Below are 22,028 nucleotides of genomic sequence, written 5' to 3' on the forward strand. Positions count from 1 at the left end.
GCTTTTTTTTTTTTTTTTTAAATAAGAATTGTGATCAGCCGCTTCCTCCAATGAGATTTCCGGCACACACATGGGCAAAGCAGCAAGCCTATTTACCTGGACACCCTGCCCACTGGTTCTCAAAGGAAGAAGCCTGGGCAGGACTTTCCGGTGACTTCAGAAACTCAAACACAGTACCACCAATGGAAAACAGAACTACTTCCAATGGTGTGTGTTTTTTTGTTTCTTTTTTTCTTTTTTTTTTTTTTTTTTTTTTTTTTTTGAGTTGGTGGCCTCACCTCTTTTAGGCTCCACGGTGCCTCTGAGTAATAGGGACACGTTGGCTTACTTTCCTCTCCATATCCACACTGGTGGAACCCTGCAGCCACTCTTCCTGAGCCTCTCTTGGGTTCCCTACCAGTCACATGCACAACCACCACCACACCAGCCATGCCCATGTCTCCTCCCGGCTTGTCTGTCATCCCAGAACCATGTGGGCACTCTGCACTTGAAGAGAATAGCAAGTTGAGACACACACACTACTCAGCTGTCCTGTCCTACTTCTGAGAGGATTATTCTGATAACTGCTTCAGGACAAGCAACAGTGGGCTGGGCCTAGGTCAGCCAGCTATGCATAGGCTAATCCTGCTGGCATAGTTGGCTGGAGAGCCTCTTAGTTTCTAAAGGAGCTTTATTCCCCCAAGGGACTACAGAATCAGACTGAAGTGGAGGAAGATGACCTTACCCCATCAAGATAACTGCTCATGCAATTTATATGGCCTTAGACTGTCTGGCAAACAGTTCCCCTCCAGTTATTATTTTTAAAACTATCACTATGAACACATGCTTTATAGAACTGCACTTTAATCATTAAAAAATGATTTTGTTGCATATTAAAGTACAAGCCAGATGTTCCTAATGTATCTCTTTTAGGACACTATCTCCCCTGAGAATCCTAAATAATATCCAGTGGAAAGCAGAAAAGGGAAGCAGTCACATATGACATGTGTCCACTTAGATGGTTAATGACACATCCAAAATGATAGAGGTACAGGTGACTGTCCATCAAAAATCTGACACTCAGAAACAACAAATTTAACAATGGAATCGACTTTAGCCATCTACAAAGTATAATCTTTGCAAAACATCTTAAGGCATCAATAAGCACGTTAAAGTACAGACCAGACACTCCTGAGGTATCCCTTTAAGAAATGTGTCTTCTCTAGCACCTAAGACAATATTCAACTTGGCCCTGGAACTATGTGGATGTTTCTTAAATCCTTTATTTAATAGTCAGTAGTTGTAAGCAGGATCCTGGGTAAGCTCCTTTATTTCTCTGGCCCTCAGTTGCCACAACAATACTACCCACCTAAAAGACCCATTGTGAAGGGTGTGTGACTTAACCTCATTGGAACAATGCCTGGCTCATGATATGCAACAATAAATGATAGCTAATAAGAATCCAATCAAATAGAAACTACAAAGACTTAAGACCAGGATAATATTCCATCATACTTCCGGAAGAAATCAATGACCTATTTATTCATTTATCACCAAGCCCTAGGCATTATGGAAGACAATAGGGACACAAAGAGTAATATAACATGGCCTTAGACTTTGAAAAATGGAAAGTCTGATGCAATGTGGTCAAGTCATTGTCCCCACATGGACCGTGATGTAACAGAGCGTTGCACAAGGTGGCAGGGGAACCTGATTCAGTGAATGGGTCAGAAGAGGCCTGGCAGAGGCAGTGGCGATTGGTCCAAGTTTGGAAGAAAAAATGTCTTGGGGAAAACAATAAACAGAAGGATTTTAAAAAGTAGGACTATGATGGCGTATTTATTACTAAAGAGACTGTGAGCAAAACGTCAGATGAGCAGCATGCACATGCCACAAGGAGAAAGCCAAATGATATGACAGTCCATTGTGCAGATGTGCAAGAATCTAGTCCTGGCTAAAGGACTACTGAAGTGGAAGTCAGAGCAGAAACAAACAAACAAACAAACAAACAAACGCTGTTCTGAGTACTTCTAGCATCTACATACACGAAAAATTAATTTTCATGTAGTGTTTTACAAACAACTCATACCCTCCCCAAATCTTCCCCATGTCATAAAATGATATCACTCTCCTCCAGCTGCCCAGGTTAACCCCACCACCACCACCACCACCAAGTTCTATGTTCTCCACAGTCTCAGCAGATCAGCTCCTGGAGCAGCACCTTGAACATAACTTAACTTCTACCTTTGGCGCATGGGATGCATGCACCTTATACAGAGCACCTGCAGGTGGCATGTAAACATGTTGGTAATTAGAAAACAGCCTTTAATGGCACTGCACTGCACACAGGATCCCCTCCTTATGATAGCTTATGAGGCCCTCCGTAGCTTTGCCTCAGCCTGCTTTTTCCTGAGTCTTCCCATCTGCACGAGTCCTCCCATCGCTTATGTGCTGCTCCTCACAGGCCTGTCTCCAAAGACTCCTTCCCAACTTTACAATCAACATTAGTTCCTTCCCTTCCTAAGTCGCTCTGTACTAGGCGCTTCATTTCATGTTCCTGGACACTTATTTTGAAATGGTGTCTTGTATACTTGTACTGCTCCTTTATTGGCTGTAAATGTCACTGAAATGTAAGCTAATGAGAGAGGACCAGGCCCTGTTATAAAAACATATTTGCACAGAAGATTATGTGAACTAGATTCCAGATATGAAACACTGCATTTCTAAAATTCATAAAATCCATTACAAAAACTGCATTAGTTTGATTTGCTTACAATGATGGCTAGCAAAACATTAAGCCTCAACTGATTTCCTGCATGAATGATTAAGAGAAAAATATCAGTATATACTGTCCTTCCAGTGATGAGATCAAAATTCCATCGCACAGAGACCAGAATTACTTTTACATATAGCTGTGTCATGCAGAGGATTTACAGTGGCAGCTGTCATGAGGAGCACCTCTCACCACAGCATCTTCAACCTCCAAAACCATCACCACATGCTGAGTCAAAAGGGGTCGGCCTTTGCAACAGGCTATGTGTTTCCTGGTGCCAAGAGACAGGCAGCAGATGGCAGAATGATAAAAAGAGGTGGGGAGGAAGCAACTTCCTCAGGAAGCTGTGGGGAGGCCCTGGTCCCTCAGGCAGAAAGAACATGAGCCATCAAAGACATCAACAGAGTGGCACCACCGGCCTGGCACAGCAAAGAAGCCAGCCCACCATATGGCTAGAACTTTTGGCCCTAGGAACTGCAAGAGACATTAGAAAAGACTAATTATGAAAAACTAAGCACTAACGATTTCCTTGAATTTCATTCTGCTGTTCAGGGACTCTGAAGAAGTCATCTGCCTTTGATGTTGGGCAAAGATGAAGAACTTCAGGTAAGCATACAACCATGACCACTGGGAACTGTTGGAGGACAAACAACTCAAGAGAACCAAGCTAACAAGAAAAAATCAGGTCCTGTGACCAACATCTTTAAGTAGAGAATTACATGAACTAGAATGGTGATAGGAAATGCCAAGAAGAAGTTACTATTCTAGGCAAGTCTCAAGAAAGTGAGTTCTGCAGCTCCCTGTGGTATGAAACCAACTGGTTTAACAGCAGAGAGTTTTATATAGAAATGGGATTTCTGTCATAGTTCACCTTCAGGAAACAAGAATGGCCTTGATAAGAAATTAGAAAGCACAGCCTATGCAAACAAGAAAAGCATGATATACATGTCTTTTTGCACCTATTTCTTCTCTACTAGATTCTCATCAAGTCAACATTTAGTGAGACTCTTTGCTTCAGAGAAGTCCACACTAGCCAATGGAGGAAAACAGATACACGGAAGCTAAGAAACAATGTCATCCCTACAACTGCTCAGAAAATGGAGAGGGGCCTTTTGACAAAGGCTCTTCCCAGGAAGATAATGAAAAGACCTGAGGAGGAGTTCTATCTCGTCAGTATGCAGACTACTATGAAAAGCATGGTGCGTGAGGGAGGACCAAGATCCAAACGAGCCTCTTCAGTGAGAGTAGATGAAGAAGAGCACTTTCCCCTGCTCTCTGCCCTGCCAAAGATGGGGCTCTCTGAATGTGCTGGGCTCAAAAGCACACTTACTAAATAAACAAGAAGATGAATCCTGAGATGAAATCTGCTCATTCTCCCATGATGGAGCTCCTGCCCTGGGTGTTCCTGGATTTCCTACTTGTTTGGTTTCAAGACTTGACATATCCCTGACTACTTGCAGGTATGTTTGCCCCCCCCCCTCACTCATGCAACAATGTGAGGGAATTTAAAGAACATTCACACAACCAAGAGCAAAGCATGTCACAGATGTATGTGTACACCTTTGTATTTGGAGGCTGAAGAAAAGCTATCACGACCAGAAGAGAACAGTGAGGAACAGTGACAATAACTGATCCTCAATTGTTCCACCAATACCAGAGGCCCCCAAGTGAAGGACCAATATTTATAAGACAGACTTCTAAGATGCTATCAATACCTGTGGACTTTCATAATTTCATTTTAAGAAACAGACCCAGGGAATATTCACTGTCCTGCCACCAACATGCTGAGCATCTGCAAGCAGGGAGCCCAACCTCCCTGATCCTCCCAAGAGGGAAGGTGGTGGAGAGACGCTGCTGCTGACTGGAGGTGGATCTGTTCTTCAGAGGGGCTCACACTCCTGACCATCGCAGATGCTCTGTCTCCCATATGCCCCTGTTTTCTCAGAAGCTCACTTGCACATCTACATTTAGGGATGCCTTTAAAGGTAGCCCCTCCCCACTGCCTTTGCAATGTCTGGCGCAACGACGCCTAAGCCGCACTTTTAGGCTCTAGCTAATGGAGCTTTCCTGTGACTTTACTTATAGATTTAGGCTTCTTAAGTGACTAACACCAGACAGGTTCAAAGCACCATTTTAAAGGCCCATCGTAGGAGAATCGCGGGAAAGACAGCTCAGCAGTAAAGAGCACTTGCTGCTCTTATAGAAGATCTAACACCCATGAGCTCTGGTTCCTGCGGATCTGATGTCCTCTTCTAGATTCTGAGAGCACCACATTCATGCACTACACACACACAAACGCTCATACACATTAAAGTAAGCAAAACAGTAAAACCATTAGTCATTAATATATTAACAAATAGTTAAAGATTAGAACATAGAAATAAAACACTTAAGTAGCCTAGTGGTTACCAACTCATACAATGTATATATTCATATAAAATTATTCGTGATTACAAATAATATATAAACACATACCCCACATACACACACACATACACACATGCACACAGTCTAAGAATTATTATAAGATGGTTATTTTGAATTTTAATCAACTAAAGTCCAGTATTTTAAAGTCGTAACATTCACAGGCTAGTGTGAACTCACCCTTGCACTTTTATCATGAACACATCTAGCACACATTTTTAGCCATTTGCTTCACGCATGCTGTTTCACGTTTCAGACAGGTTGAAATGTGGTCCTCTCACTGAGCACTAACGCTCTTTCATGACACCAATATCCTGTGCTCACCAATGTCCTGATACATGTTATTTCTTTTTTACAATTCCATATTACTTTTATGCAACTGCATTCATTTACTAAACAAACCCAGAGAAAGAAAAAGAACTCTTAGAAAATATCCAAGAATATATTTGCATAATATGGGCAGGAGAAAAGAGGTAGGTCATGAACGTTCCCATTTCAAGACCGCTATGCATACTTAAGTATTTCCACTACAGAGGAAAACCTAGCCATCAAAAAAGATGCACACTTAGGGTTTACTGCATGTTTTGTTTTGACTCATTTTCTCATTAGTCTAGTCTGCCTCTAGCAAAGACAGCAAGTAGATGGCATAATATTCTTTGACCTCTTGATATTTTTTGATATGCAGATTAAAGATCTGACACTATTCTTGTCAATGGGACCTCAAAGCAATCAAACTGATCCTAATGTGAGATCTGTGTTTGCACCAATGGGGTAGAAAACCAAAAAGAGCTGGGACCTTGATGCATCCTACCCAGTGATGACATGATGCTGATGTAAAGAAGAAACAAAGTGACCAGCTCACTGAAGCATATAAACAGAAATGCAGTGTGGAGAACCGGAGCTAACTGGGAATCCAAAATGGGTTCTGTCTGCCTTAAGAACTATTCGCTGACCCTGCCTCTAACTACCAATCAAGGCTTCCTTTTAGCCCTGGGTTATTTTGAAGCAAACTACATGAAACGGTTAATGTGTAAGAAATTTAAGCTCAAATCTGAACCCGCAACACTAATCTTCCAATGGTCAGGTTGTAATGCTGTCCCCTGCACTACCTGGATACAATATAGAATTTACATCATACATTCTCCCACAGCTCTTCCCGCCCGCCGCAGTGTACATGACATAGTTGTAAACCCCAGCATTTAGCAGAAACCCTCATTTTCATCCCGAAGTTATCGAATGTCAAACGGTCTTAACAAAAAGGAAGAAATCAGTATCTTCGCATCTTAAGTTTTTCATGAGCCGATCGCGGCTCTAGAAGTCACGGAATGAACACATCTTATCTGGTAGCCCCTCACCCCCAGCTTGCCAGGCTCCAAGTGAAACCTATGTGTCTGTCTTACCTGTAATCTGACTCTGTCCTTGTGGATTAAAAGGACTTGGTGCAGAGTTCAGGGAGGGCCGTGGGTTCTGAGGCGGGACACCTACTCTCATACTGGGATGAGGAATGCGCCCTAAATCACTGAGGCGGTCAGAGAACAAACTAGGTTTAGAGTCATCAAGCTTCTGTCTGTGCCCTGGAAACAGCAAATCATAAAATAAAAGCACATTAATTAGCTGAACAATTGATCGTGCTCTATAGATATGCGAACATACATACTGGGTGGTTTAAGCCAAGGAATTATCAATACTGATATTGATTATGACCCGTCTATGCAAACTGCTCTTCAAGCATTGTAGGGTGACAGGCCTTCCTAATCCTATCTGTATGTGGAGACTGAGGGTCCCACAGGTGGCCTGGAGTCAAGAGGAACTCTCTAGGTGCCTCCTCTAGCCCTGCCAATGAGAGGATGAGACGACTGAGTACCCTAGGGAACCCCTTCTTTGCTTCATAATGGGGGAGCCTATCTGAAAGCTCAGGGAGTCTGCTACACTGTCATAAAAGAAGCATGGACAAACACATTTTTGAAGGCAAATTTCCATAATGACTATAGTGATTTTTTTCTTTTTTATGTTACAGCTACCTACCTACTCCTTGCTTAAAAGTTAAAACTCAAAAAAGGAAAACACAAAGAAAGAAGGAGGGGAGAAGTAAAAGGGGCAGGAAGTGGGGGGGGAGGGAAAAAGGGCGGGGAAGAAGAAACATAAGCAAAGAAAGTCAGATTCTCCAAAGGGATCTGAGTATTTTGAGATATGCCAAAGCCCAGATGCATATAATACACCCTATTAAATCACACAGAATATGTTTTCTTTTAAATCTACCACTGTAGCTTTATGCAAGAAAGTGGAAAGTGGGGCTGGGCCAAATAGGTGACTGTGAATGTCACCACCCAATATGAGAGACATGGGGTGGGGGGAGGACAGAGGAATGGAGGGAGAGAGGAAGGGAGGAGAAAGGAGAAGTGGGGTGAGGAAGGGAGAGATGAGAGAGAGAGAAAAAAAGAGGGAGGGAAGGAGGAAGGGATGGGAGAGAAATAGAAAGAGGCATAGAGAAACAGACAGACAGACCTTTCTTTTCTTCTGGTTTATTCAAGTTCTATAGCAAAGAAAATCTGGGTATTAAAGAAACAAGCAAATTAAAAATAGATCAAAGTACTGCAACATCTTCAAAACTCACAAACTTATCCACTAGAGGAATATGGCAGTGTCTTGGTGCAGTGACTGTGTGTGACTGTGCACCTAACAGGAGTGGATCACTGTGCTAGGGAGCCCCTATCTGCTGCTCAGCACTTTAGAACGCATGCTCAAACAACAGGAGCTGATGTGAGGCATGGTGCTGGAATGATGACTGCATGAGAGGACGCATTCTGAAGCAAAACTAAGGGAATTTGTATTATTACTCATACAAGTAAAAACATCGAACACAAATTATGAATAGCCTCGTCGGGAACGAGCATCTGTCACTGTCTTAAGTGCTGTGACACCTTACCTTCCCCTGTGTACAGGACAAGGGGGACAAAGGTGTCAGGAGAGGGTTAAGTTGAGCATTAGAACTCCCCAGCTATAAGCTGTCTTCATAAGACAAATTCCTTATTTTATTTGCCCCAAAATGTATTTTCCTGTCTCCTTTTTCATTGCCTACTCAGCCCAAAGAAAACAGACAGGAAGCCAAGCCTTGGTAATATGAGTGTAGCAGCCTCCACAGCCAAGCGTGTTCCAACCGGGCCCATTAACTGAAATGCACCCACCTCCTACTTCCTGCCAGTGTGTGTTTTGGGCATTGGATGTAACAGAAGGACTAGACCTAGTTGAAAACATGATCAGGAAAAAAACAAAGGAAATCCGTTGTTAATTGTCATTTTTCCCTAGTTTATACAGATTGCAAATAGATTTTAGAAACCTAAAGGTTTTTAGAGGTGACCCAAAACAGCCCCCTAGACCCCAACTAATAAATTATTCATAGATGAAGTGACCAAGGTCTACTCGGGCAGGGTACCTGGGTCGTGGCCCTCAACTCTTGACTAGCTTGGCCAGGATGGTATTACAGCTGTAGCATGTAGGAAGTAAGCTTCCTATCCATCGTGAGGCCTCATCATCTGTCTTTCTCTCTGAGCTGTCTCTGGTGACTTAGTGTGCCTAGAACTCTTAAGAAGTAAGCTCAGTGAGATATCAAGACTAGTTTTCAACATAAGGTGAAAGAATAGCCAAAGTTCAATTACAATAACTCACCCATTATCTTAATAAATAAATGGCTGTAGCGGAACTTCTCTGTATAGCTGCCTGGCTCTAACCAGTTTCACAATCGGAATTATTAGACAAATACTTGTCATAGTCAGATGCACAGAATATCTTTCCTCCTCTTCCTCCTCTTCCTCCTCCTCCTCCTCTTCCTCTTCTTCTTCCTCATCTTCCTTCTTTTCTGTTCTCTCTCTCATGCTGACACAGCTATTAAAAGCTTATGAACTTGTCCCTGTAAGTTCTTTTCTTAATGATCCACTTTCTGGCATGGCAAATTTCCTGAAGGCTAGAGAGAAGGCTGTGCAATCTTACATGAACTCATATACATTGCACTGTATGTTCGGCATGTGTGACGTATGGGCACATCTTTATTTACTCTCAGTCCAGTGCTGTTCCTATTAGAAGAATGCAGACAAGAGGAAAGGACTTTGAATAGCCCTTGGGTGTGAAAGATGTAAAGAGCAGGTGACATTTTTAAAGGCCCAATCATTTTTTTTTCAGAGTTATCCTCAAAGACAGCTACCACAGATGTGCAGACAACCTAGAATAATGTATGGAGTGTCTACCAGAGGATGCCAATATGGAAAAGTACATGCAGTTTCTGTGTTTCTCTAATGTCTCCTAGCAACCACCACAACCACAACAAGACCCTTACAGCACAATGCCAAACAAAAGCCAAGCAGGTTCTTCATCTTTCAACCATGACGAATGGTGGCTGCCACTAAACCACATCATGGGGTACTCAAACGATGGCTGAAAGACAGGCTGCAGTCATCAGCACCAGACAATCCCTCCAGAAACTAAGAACACAGGGCACAACGGAGTCGCAGACTGAGACAAGGACAGAGTAACTGATCCTGCTGTTTGGAGGACTAAACCTTCCTCACCCCTAAAGAGGAGCTACTTAGAGCAGTAGGCAGATTGGGCAATTTTTCCATTACTGCTCTAGGGAAAAGAATCTAGAGAAAAGACTCTAGGATCTGAAGAGTGGCTCGGTGGGCAAGCACCCACCTGCCATGCAAGCAAAAAGACCAGAGTTTGGATCCTTGGAACCCAGTAAGTGTGGGTAAGCATAGGGCTCACACAATCCCAGCACTCAGAAGGGACAGACAAGATCTCCAGAACATACTGGCTAGCAAGACTACCCCATACCAGTGAGCTCTGGGTGCCAGTGAGAGACCCTGTATCAGTGAATAAAGTGGACAGCAACTGAGGAAGGATTCTGATGTCAACCTCAAACTTTTACACACACACACACACACACAAAGACACACAAGAACACCTACCTGTACACACTCATGAAAACATGTGCTCATACAAATCACACATAGATATGGGGGAAGGGTACTGTATAAAAGCACATCCTGGAACATCTCTAGCTGAACCTTCTCCCAAAGGCAGTCATCCTTCTAGACTGGCTGAATAGGAAAAGTCTCCCTCAAACTCTGAAAGATATGGACATCCAGATCCTGGAGTGGGTGGGTTAAATTAAATACTTAGGGTGTAGGTTCTGGAGGAAAGTTATCTTTCTAAAGCTCTATGTCATCTAATACGAGGCAGGACCAAAAACCCACTGCCCAAGATTGAGATCCAGCACAAACCCCACCTTCACAACAATGAATGATTCCTCTATTTCTAGATGGAGTCCTGCCTTCTGTCCTGAGTTCTAGGTTTCTATCTCCCATGGCCTCTGTGAAGGATCCCTTGGGATGTATCATAGGCATCTTAAATTCAGTATACTCAAAATGGAACTCTTGAGTCACTCCAAAACAGCCTATTGCTCCAATATAGTCCTTAATGTCAATGAACATCACTGGCCACTCGGCTGCTTGCAGTCAAGAGCTTAGATTATTTTCCTCAGTTGGCCCCCAAATGCTGGGACTTCTGCTTTGATACATTCGCCTATCTCCTTAGTTCTCTGTATTCTTCCAGCTGCAACCCTAGTCTCAGAGCCGATCTAACTCTCTGAGGGTCTGGCGCTGTCTGCTCTGAAGTTTCCCAATGCCAGGACTTCCCTATACTCCCAAGATGAAAATCTTGACTTTTCTGTATGGCCCACTTCTTATTGCTTAGATCTAGAGTAAATGTTACCTCTTTTGAAATCCTCGCCCTGCTTCCCATAACCAAAAGATGTCCCCACGCTCTTGAACACAGCCTTTACTTCCTTTGTAGCAGTTGTTACAATCTGTAATTATCTTGCATATTTATTTGTCCCTCCTCAAAAAAAAACTTGAAATCCCACAAGAATAAGTGCCTGTCTCTTATGAACAGCTGGGTTCTTATAATCGACTCAGGGCCTGCATTACAGTAGGTGCTCAATAAATATGTATGCAACCACCGACTAGGTCAACAGACTTCCCTTTCAGAGAAACATCTTGATTGGAAGAAAACTTAGTGCATCGTGTTACAACACTATCCCTTAAAAATGCTTCATGATTTTTTTTTTTTTTTGCAACGTTTACAGAAGCCAGTAGCCAAAGTCTTTCTTTAGAAACAGGCCCTGATTGGTGCTTCCTGGAAAACTGGACTAGTGGCCATGCATTTATGCTAAAGTTCACTTGCTGTTTGAAAATCTCCCTTTTCTCTCACTGTAATCCTTAAGCATTGTTGAAAGCAACTTAAAACTGGAGAGATGAAAAGGGTAACAGATGTAATCTGGACCCTACATTTTAAAGCAGTGTACTTCTTTTGAGGATGAGGACCCTGAGAGGACCCCGAGTTCCCTTGGGAGGACATGGCTTTCCCAAGGTCACATGGTTAGTGGTGGGACTAACGCTTGGATTTCCTGATCATTAGCCGTAATGGTCTTTGCTCTCCCATTGCCAACCAGCTTATTTTATGACATAACAGTGCGGCAGAATCCATTCAGGGGAAATCATGAGCAAAAATGAATTTTAAATGGGAAAGAACAAAAAAGTAGTTTTCAAAAAAGATTTCTTTCAAAAAGTCCCAGTGTACGTGGGTGAATATGACTTTTGTTGCAATAGACTCAGGGCCACCAGTATAAAAGCATGAGCAAAAGGTCACAGCATTCACACATGCTGACAGCAGAGACACATGAGAACTACTAAGACCCTGGGCCACAGTGTGGCCAACAGCCCCACTGAGCCCCATGCACACAAAAGTCAGCAATGGCCACTGTAACTTCTCCTTTCAAGACTCAGGCAACTGAAATTGTCATGAAGAGACTGGCAAGTGTGTGGTCTGTGAGCATGCAAATAAAGTCAGCTCTGCAACAGGACCCACTTTGCTCATTTTTATAATCAAGACATTGAGCGATGTCTCACAGCTTCTGAGAACAATGTTCCCCCAGCCAGAACTTCCTGCTGCAGGCAACTGTCTAGCCACATGAGTGACACTGAGTTATATTGCTCCTCCTCCACAATGCCAGATATACCAGGAAGAAACTGGATGAGGTATATTCCATAAAGGATGTGCTGTGGAATGTCTGGGCCTCCCTAACGTGGAATGAAAAAAATCCCACTGCTGATCATCACCATGTCCATGTTAGGTTCATCTGGCCCAGTCAATGAGTATTACATATCTGTCACCCGGGATCCACACTAGACAATGTAAGCAGGAGGCGGTGGGTGGGAAAGGGGATGAGATAATATCTTTGCCTCCAAGAAGCTCAGGATATACTGGGAGGAAAAAGTTAGCCATTATGGGTGACGGGAATGGCTGAGGTGAAGGCAAAAGTGCAGACGTTTAGCTTGGAGATCAACTGGGGACACTAGAATGGGAGCTATTAAATCAGAATGATTTTCATCAAGCTCTCAGGAACACTGACATATACTTAAGGGTCAAATGTCATGGTATCTAGTGCTCACTTTAAAACAGTTCAGCTAAATAGCAGGTAAAACTGGCGTGACAAAACAAACATGCAAGGTGCTGAGAGGTTACGCCTCTATCAGGATATTTTCTGTGCGTGTTTGTAAGCTCTTTCGTTATAAAATAAAACTGATAATGAACGGCACTGTGCAAAGCACAAGGGAGTCTTTGGTTTTGACAGAAAGGAAATTTCCACTGCTAAGACCACCGTGCCCACCGTAGGGCCAAGATTCTGGTCAGCAGAGAGGGCCAGCTAGCTGGAAGGCACCTGACAGAAACAAGATAAGTAGCATATGAGACCAGATGATGTCAAATATGTATGTGCTGTTAATCTAACCCAAGACACACCCTCTTCAGATCACTGCAGGCTAGGCATTGGTTCGTTTTTAGTTTGTTTTTTTGTTTGTTTTGTTTTGTTTGGTTTGGTTTGGTTTTTCTAGACAGGGTTTCTCTGTGTAGCCCTGGCTGTCCTGGAACTCACTCTGTAGACCAGGCTGGCCTCGAACTCAGAAATCCACCTGCCTCTGCCTCCCAAGTGCTGGTAGGCATTGGTTCTTAAGCTATGTGATTCAGTATAGAGAACTGCCCTCTAAAGACAGATCTCCTGGTCTACAAAATGATATTTGGTGGCTCTCTAACCTCTGCCACACGTGCGGGCTTCCCCAGAGCAGAGACATATCAAGGAGATGTTAGCTAATGACATTATCACTGGGTATGGGACAGCTCAAGAGGTCTGAAGCCACAGGATGTAAGAGCTCCGGGATATTGTGATTGACAGCAGTCCTCTAAGTGAAAAGAGAAGGCTTGCACCACTTTTCCAGAGTAAATCTGCTACAGGTCAGTGGAGCTATTATTCCGAAGTTGTTCTGGGACAAATTAACAAGGCCCCTTAGTTCAAACCCCTTTATCCCAACAGCAGCCCAAGCATCCCAACAAGGGATGTGTGTTTGCAGGAAGTGGGTGCATTGTAAAGCTGGCATATAGTCAGCACCTTCCTGTCTCTTGAAGTATTGATTATTACCTTTTAATCACTCCCCCTACAGAGAGCTTCAATTCCAAATGACTTATTTGGAAATCTGCTACTGAGACAAGAGCTATCTCAGCTCTGAATCTCTTGGCATTTCGGCTGATGGTTTCTAGCAAACGCAGGGAGCGCTATGCAGACTCCTGGGAAAGCTATGTCAAGGGCTGACCCAACTAATTCATGACCCCTGAGGCTCTAGGTTAAAGGCTCTGAGCCTCTATACTCCTACACGGGCGTGAAACCGAAAATGCCCTTGAGAAAAGCGAAGCTGTCCCCTGTATGCATTCAGATGTCCTCATATGACTGTGTGCTGAGGGTAGGAATCAAACGCCCATGCTCACCCACTCCATAGTTAGTCTCCTTTGCTCCCTCTCATCCCAAACCACCTGAGTCAGCATCACCCCTGCTTCCCTTATGTCTGCACCATCACCACCTTCAGTCTTCCAGGTCCCCAAATCCAGTGTACAGACATCTATCACCTCCTCCCCTGGAGCCCATGGTGTCCAGTCAGGGCCATTCCTACATGGTCCAAAGGAATGGGATCTTTGTTTCCCATTCCCACTGGAGCAACTCCCTAAAAGTCTAGGCCTTAGGTTCATACCACAGAGAGCAGCAGCAGCAGCTGCTGCGTAGCACATTCAAGAGGACACTGTCTTGTCATATGACCCCAGGAAGGGACTCTGGGACTTAGTTTCTTCACCTACTATAAATGAAAGTATGAGCTTCTACAACCCCTAACACAATTTCTGTTCCCCAACTCCAAATCTCATGTTACTTACCTGTTCAGATCCATTGGATCTATCCAGGTACAGCTCCACCTTACTCCCTCAAACCCAGCAAAGAAGAACCTGGAAATATGGCCCCAATGTGTGTCATTACTCTTGTTTGCAGTGGCTCATAGTGGTCTGTCCAACGCTCTTTAAAGAAGTCTGATGTCTTTGTCCAAGTTGTCCTCACAACTTAACACACATTTGCTGCACTTGGTAAAATCTCCTCCCAAGGCTGGACTGGGTCATCATACCACCCTGGTGTTTTCTGCCTGTGTGACTCCCCCCTGGTTTCTATCTTGGTAACTGAGCACAGACCAACTACATGTGATGTCCATGGCACATGGTTACACTTGGATGCAAAAGGCATTCAGTGAGCATTAGCCTGCTACAAGTTGACATCGAATATTTATACAGAATTTCAAAACCCATTATTCTATAGATATCCCTCAGCTTGACTGGCCATCCCTTGAGGATGTTTGTCATCTGTTATATCCACCACAATCTTAATGGAGGTGCATACAAGCTCCTATTGAACTAACAAAAAACCAAGATAAAGTTGAAATTATCTTTCCTTTTGTCCAGTGGAAAGCAGAAAGGGGGGGGGGAAAAGCTGGGAGGCATTTCCCACGGTAAAATTGATGAGTCGCTCATCTCTGTTGGGAAAGGCTGCTGAATCATCTTTTTTCCCTAACCATATACTATCTTGTTTAGGCCAAAACTATTTCTAGATTAGAATGATAAAAGCACTCAGAAACCATCTTCATAGTTAAGGCCTCTAGCAGTATGACATGGGACAGAGCCCTAGAGTAATTTTAGCATGTGGCTGGAAACACAGGACCACACATAACAAGCAAATCTGATTTCAGGCGATCCTTCTCTAACGGTATTTCACAAATGAGCTTTTCTCTTAGGGAACCTGTTAGCATATAAACCAATTTCCAGAGGAAAGACAAGCAAAGTCTCTATCAGGAATCTCTGAGAGACCCCTTTCCCCCAAACCGAGTCAGGTACACAGACACTGATCCAGAGTTTATCCAGAGAAAAGACAGGAAGAATCGTTGCACCCAAGAAAAGGCTGAAGCTCTTCCAGGCTCTTGGGTAAAATATAATTATGGAAAAGAAAAATATAATCTACTCTAGAGACATAATTATAGAGTTAGCCCATAGACTCCATAGAAATATTCTAGGAACTTTAGTTCTTTTTTAATGTTAAAAGTTGGATTTGCTTTCTTTTAATAAGAGGCCACAGTCTAGATCAGCAGCACAAAGTCCTGTCTCTTACTTGCATATGCAAGCACTTTTTAAAAAAGTACAATTAGCTAATATGAGAGAGAAGTGAAGGCCTACCAGGTAAGCTGTCCGCTTCAAAACCTGCACTTCTGAAAGTTGAGAAGTTCAAGATCTTTCAAGAAATACGCAAATGAAAGAGCTGGTGCTATACTAATTTGCATGAACAGAAATTCAAGTTCTTTTATAACTTTTACCTTCTGGGGATGTGGCAAACCCAGCAACCAAAGCATGAATATCGGGTGGGGTTGGGGAGAGCAGGGAGAGCCATGGTGCTAGAGCACAACCAGTCACACCTCAGGAATAAAGTCCAGTAAAGAAGCTTAAAACATCTTCTCTTGTCTTGGAATAATGGACTCAAAGAATGTCAGATATTGAAGCTGAAGGAAACTCCTGACAGTTTAAACAGAGAAATAGGGTTTTATTTAACTTTTGTCCTCTCTCTTTCTCTCCCTCCCTCCTTTCCTCCCTCCCTCTCTTCCTTCCTCTCTCTATTTTCCTCTTCCTGACTGCCTACCACTCTGCCCTGCCACCTCCATGTTAGGTGATCAAACCCCAGCCCTTGCTCATGCTAAGCAAGATCTGGACCACTGAGTCCTGTCTCTAGACCTGAGAAGAAGGATTTTAAGAATGGACAGAAAAGATCATCTGAAAATAAATGGGATATGAGGGGGTGAGAGGGACAGAGGAGAACGCAACAGAGAGTGTGCATGCAGACATGACCACACTCACGGCGCACATGTGGGGGTCAGAGGACAACTTGCAGAAGTCCATTTTCTCATTCTACCCTGCGGGTACTGGAAATTAAACTCAGAGCTACAAGCTTGGCAGCAAGCACCTTGCGAGCCAACTCACTAGTCCAATAGCAAATTCCTTTCCTTTCCATGATCAATTAATTCCCAGAAAAAAATACTGTCAACTTATCCCTCCCCTGTCCCAATCCAACCCTCATTTTTTTCATAGACCAAATGTCGCAAAAGGAACGACCAAAAGAGAAAAGCACCAAGGGCTGCAAGAGCGAGAGTTTGCTGTTATTATCCTCAGTCCTTCTGACTCTCTTGACCACGATACATCCCATCTTGCTAGGGACACCTCAACATCCAGTATCATGCCAGGCCATGTGGGAAACACACAGAAGGTTCCCTTCTTCTCCTTGTCTACATTTAACTCCAACACTTAATGTGACACTGGAAACAGGTTCATTGGGTTCTTTCAGTCTTGTATGTTCACAAATACCAAAGTTCTGTGTGCTAAGACAGTTACAGAACCCAGTGAGAAACATGAGGTTGCTTTTCATGTTAAGGAGGCTCCCGTAGTTGAGCCAACATCATCGCTGTTTGTATGTCAGGGTACCAGATGAACATGGATGGCATTATTCTTCAAAGTGTCTGGGGACAAACAGCCCACAGGCAGTCACACAATCCCTGGCTCCTGAGCTCAGTTTCCTTTGTATGCATACGGGTTTCCCTTTCATGATTATGGCCTGTTCTATGTGTTTTAGGAAGGGGAGGGGGAGAGAGAGGAGGAAAGATTAGGAAGTAAGAAGCACTCATCTCCTGGATTGCTACCCAGGGCCATGGGGCATCATTCTCAATTTTCCCATTTCTGTGAAGGGAAGAGAATGTTAAAAAGCAACAACCAAGGAAAAAATTCAGCCAGCTCCTATAGCCTGAATGGCAGTAAAGATCACAGAAGAAAAAGGGAAAGAATGGGGGGGGCGGATTTCTTTCCTTAGCTGGACCAGTTCCAGCTGGCAAGATGAGGTGATTTTCTTGACGCTTGCAAAACCTGATTACTTTTTGAAAGAAACGAAGAATGGGGAGATATAAACACAGCCATTAAGGCAGATTTGAAGTACTTAACTTTAATCTAGTCTAAGGCTTCCCCAATTGTACACTGCTCTGCACTTCTCTGATTGTGAGACATCAAGATGACACATGGGGGTCAATGTCGGTGTCCTCTGACTGGCAGATTAGGTCAACTGAGCTGTGTTGTTATCCTCTCAGGTCAGATGTGGATGAAATGGTAGTTTAGATATAGCTAATAATAATAATAATAATAATAATAGATGTAGCTCTGTGAGAAGTATGTGTGGTGTCTCACAGAGTCTGTTTTACTACCTTAAGGGACCATCGTGTTTATATCTATGCAACAGGTCTTAAACAGATTGTTTAAACATGATTAAACAAAAGATGTCTTTGAAACAATCCTCTAAGAAAACTCAGATGGGTACAGAGGTGAAAAATGGTCAAGAATATAACATAAAACATCATTTCTCCCTAAGCTGCAAGGGTGCGACAATATAACTCCCAAATAAAAAGGATTTTTTTAAATAAGTGAAACTCCAAGGATTACAGCATACATCAGCACCTTCTTGCAATGGAATAGCATTTACCCACCCATCCATCTACCCTTCCTTAACGGCATTACAAACGTTCCTAGCCTTGATAGACAGATAATTGCTCTACTCAGCCATGTGTAATGAAGGGAGTCTGCGGTGTTAATCCCAACATTCTTATCTTCTGTGAACTCCGATTAAGGAACTCAAAAGTCTACACCTTCATCCCCACACTACCGGAGTTTTCCACTCCTACTCAGATCTGCTAAAGTATTCTTACATTCCACTCTGTCATGAAAGGTGCCAGGTTTTTTGAGTAGGATCAAGTCAGGGTTTTATAAAAGGAACTTTAGCATAGTCTTCAAGGGTGTTAGAAGCCAGCAAACTTTGCCTCGCTTTCAAGACACAGGATATCAGAACATATCCATTGTTTGTAAGCTAAAGCAAAAGTGGGTTGAGATCTGTTAATATTTGTTTAAAAACTACTAACGATTAAAATTAATTTTTTTTATTTCTAAGGCAAGTTAATTTTGTAGATTTCTATCTGTGGGTTTCATATTGAATCATCAGTTCCAGTTTTTCCAGTTTTTCCAGACATACACATGTATGAGTGAAAATTGATATTACTCCCCTACCATATCTATACATGTATATGAGAGGCAGGGTCCAGTTAAGGGGACAGAAATGCTACTAGCTGAGTTCTGGGTAGTTCTAGATACCACATCACTGCAGATAGATGCCATCATCTCAAGGCTCAACATGCCTTTCTTTAATGTGCTTTATAAACACACACCAAGAAACCTCTGCCTCCTGGACATACCTTTCTTTATATATAGTTTCCAGCCTTCAGCCTGGTTTGGTACCTTTTGTTGGTTTCAAAAATGGTACATGCTCACTGGGAAAGCCAAAGTGGGCTGAACCAACTAAAGAATTGGTCGTGGTCTGGCTATTTCTTCTCTGGACCCTGTCTACCTCATGGACCTCATACCAAAAATGTTCCCAGAAATTAATATTCCTTCTGCTCAGTACATACATACATTCTTATGTGTATTAACTGGCCTAATGGTTTAACAGGTCTTACTAACCATCCTTAAAATCATACACACAATACACACGCACAGAGAGAGAGAGAGAGAGAGAGAGAGAGAGAGAGAGAGAGAGAGAAGGAGGGAGGGAGGGAGGGAGGGAGAACATAACGATGCACTTGAAAGAGTGAGCAGGCAGGCAACAGACAGAGTCTTGCTTCTAAAGCCTGGTGTGACTGCACAAGGAGCATGTAAATCTGAAACTGTCTCTATTTATTGATCCCTTTGGTGTCAACACAGACAATACTTCTCATCTCTGTGGCTCACCATTCTAATCTGTCAAACGAGGAATCTGTAGCACTGGATGCCAACAGTGCAAAATGTATGAGAGGAGAAAACCCACCAGGCAAGTGGAACATGAACTCACGGGAAACCATTTCCAGGTAATGTAGCCTGTACCTGGCGGCTTAAATACACTGAAGGTCATTCCAGACAGGCAAATTAATAGGACAGTGTGGTCAAACAGAGCAGAAGAAGAAGGTAAACAAACAATCAGAGGAGACCCAGAAAAATAGACACTTAATTTCCAAGAGTGATGGAGAAGGCCTCCTGTCATTGAAAGGAGACCCTTTGTGTGGATTTTGTGGGTAACTAGAATTGCATCACACAGGTGCAGAAGACATTGCAAGCAGAGGGCACAGCAGGTGCAGAAGCACCGAGATAAGGGAGCTACAGAGTGAAGTAATTGGACAGGGCTGGCATGAGCCACAACAGTGCAGGTGGGAGGCAGTTGGGCAGATCGGATGCTGAAGCGCCTTGTCACCACACCACACTGTCTCAACATCATCCCACAAATAACAGGAGCTGCTAAAGTATTTAAAGCAAGGGTGTGCCATGAACTGCTTCCAGCTCACGGAAATCATGTTATTCACAGAAGACAGACATGCAAGGAGACTAGCAAGAGGCATGGAATGAGCTAGGAAATGATTTTTCTATTACAGGCCAGGAGGGTAAATGCTGAGCTTGGATAGAGCTAGTGCAGTGCTCACAGGGATGGGGGGCAGTCAGACATGATCAGCACAAGCACATTAAAATAAGTAAAAGGTGTAACGCAGAGAGACTGAGACATGAGTTTACTGTTTGGTTCAAACCTGCAAAACCAGAAGGAAGTTGGTGTTCCAGCAAAAAAGACCAGCCTTGGTGGAGGCTGGGAATCCAAAAATGCTATGCCTAAGATGTGTTTGTAATATTCATAGAACTCATGTATGTGGGGGCACCAGGAAGTGATGGGGAATGTGTGACACTTCCAAGAGTCATGTGCATGTGGAGCCAATGGGAAAACGGGTTGAGAATGTGTGGAAAAAAAGTGCCCCACAGGGATTGCTGTGGAGGACACATAAGTGGGCCCCAAAATAGTTCTGAATCTGCTCCTGCTACAAAGGCCCCAAGGAGCTTGCTGGGAGAGCCTGTTATCCTGGGTGCAAGGAGATGAAATGAATTTGTTTCAACATGGTTAAGATTCTCCTCCATTCACTCCATATACCCAATTCCCAAGCAAGCTGGTTAATACCAGGGGCTTCGAGTCTACAAAACTGCGGAAACGCAAGTCCAGTCTCCCCTGAGCTGCAGCCTCTCATTCTAGCTGCCTCTTGGGCATCATCCTATAATCCTTCTAAGGGTCATGATAAGTTCGAACAGGGTTCACATGTGACCATACCGTTTTACAGAAGTGGAAGTACCTGACCTAAAAACCTTCACCAAGACACAGCAGCCAGTTTTTTCTGGGTCAAGTCAAAGTGGCTCCGAGGCTCTTGTTTGCACAGATTAGAGTGAACAAAATGGTTGTGGCTTGAATACTACACTGGGAAATGTGGAGCTCAGGGCTGGCATTAAAGATCCAAGAGCATACAAGGATCATGAAGTGACAGCAAACATCCCTGACGCTTAGCATCTTCTATAATTTTTGAGATTATAACTTAATTACAGCATTTCTCCCTTCCCCCCTTTCCCTCCAAACCTTCCTATATGCCCTTCACCACTGCTCTACTTCAAATTCATGGCCTGTTATTGCAATGCATATTGTGTGTGTGTACATATATGTATGTACATACATATGTATATAGACATATATGTGCATACATATGCACATATATATATATTTCAAATATAACCTGTTCAATCTATATAATAGCACCTGTATGCAACAGGTGTGCCCTTCCCTGGGGACTCCCCTTCCCAGCTTCCCCCAAAGCCTATAGTCTTTAGGTAGGGTTAGGCCTCGTGGGCTTTTCTCCATACGGTTTGGCATGACCAACACCCTTGTTCATCTCAGGCCTTCTCTGACCTTATAATACAGTTTCTTCTTATAATACAGTTTGCCACTCTGATAATCTTAAAGAAAATGGGGAACAAATGAAGTGGATTCAGGCTGTCTTCTCTCCTCTCCCCCTCCCTGCATTTGTACTTTCTCCTATTATCAGGAGAAAGAAGGAAAAGTGTCTGCAGTTGGTAAAGACAAAGAATCTGAGTGGTACCATTTACAAAGCTGCAACCTTAAGGCCAAAGGCACATGTAAAGAGACCTGGAAAGAAAGCCTGAGCCACCAAGCTGGCCTGAAGATTCTTGGATCTCTTCCCTTTTCCTATACAATAATAAAGCTCCAGAGGCTGCTAAATTCTAGAACAATCTCAAAAAGCATTCAGGGAATAAGCACAATTATTTATACGTAAGTAAGCTGTCTGTGACGGCATGTGCCACTTCACAGTATATTTTACTCCTTAACACCACCCTGAAAATGAAGTTCAGTGGATATGGTCCACCTTACTCAGATGATGCACATTAGACAGCTACAGTGCAGGCAGGAGCCAGCACACAGGTGCAGCTCAGCAACTGCAGCTGAGAT

At 43.3% G+C, this 22,028-nt stretch overlaps 1 protein-coding gene across 10 annotated transcripts in view; it reads right to left on the bottom strand.

Moving 5' to 3' along the window:
• Runx2 (RUNX family transcription factor 2) overlaps positions 1-22,028 on the bottom strand; it is a 314,966-nt gene that overhangs the window by 154,969 nt on the left and 137,969 nt on the right. For 7 of the 10 annotated variants that reach the window (XM_076915248.1, XM_076915249.1, XM_076915247.1 and 4 more), the window contains one exon: positions 6,577-6,750. The exons of the other annotated variants lie outside the window; for them this stretch is intronic. In XM_076915248.1, the coding sequence (XP_076771363.1) occupies positions 6,577-6,750 (174 nt within the window). The remainder of the gene's footprint in view (positions 1-6,576; positions 6,751-22,028) is intronic. 10 annotated transcript variants of the gene reach the window in all.

Source organism: Arvicanthis niloticus, chromosome 17, assembly GCF_011762505.2.
Source record: "Arvicanthis niloticus isolate mArvNil1 chromosome 17, mArvNil1.pat.X, whole genome shotgun sequence".
Taxonomy (NCBI): domain Eukaryota; kingdom Metazoa; phylum Chordata; class Mammalia; order Rodentia; family Muridae; genus Arvicanthis; species Arvicanthis niloticus.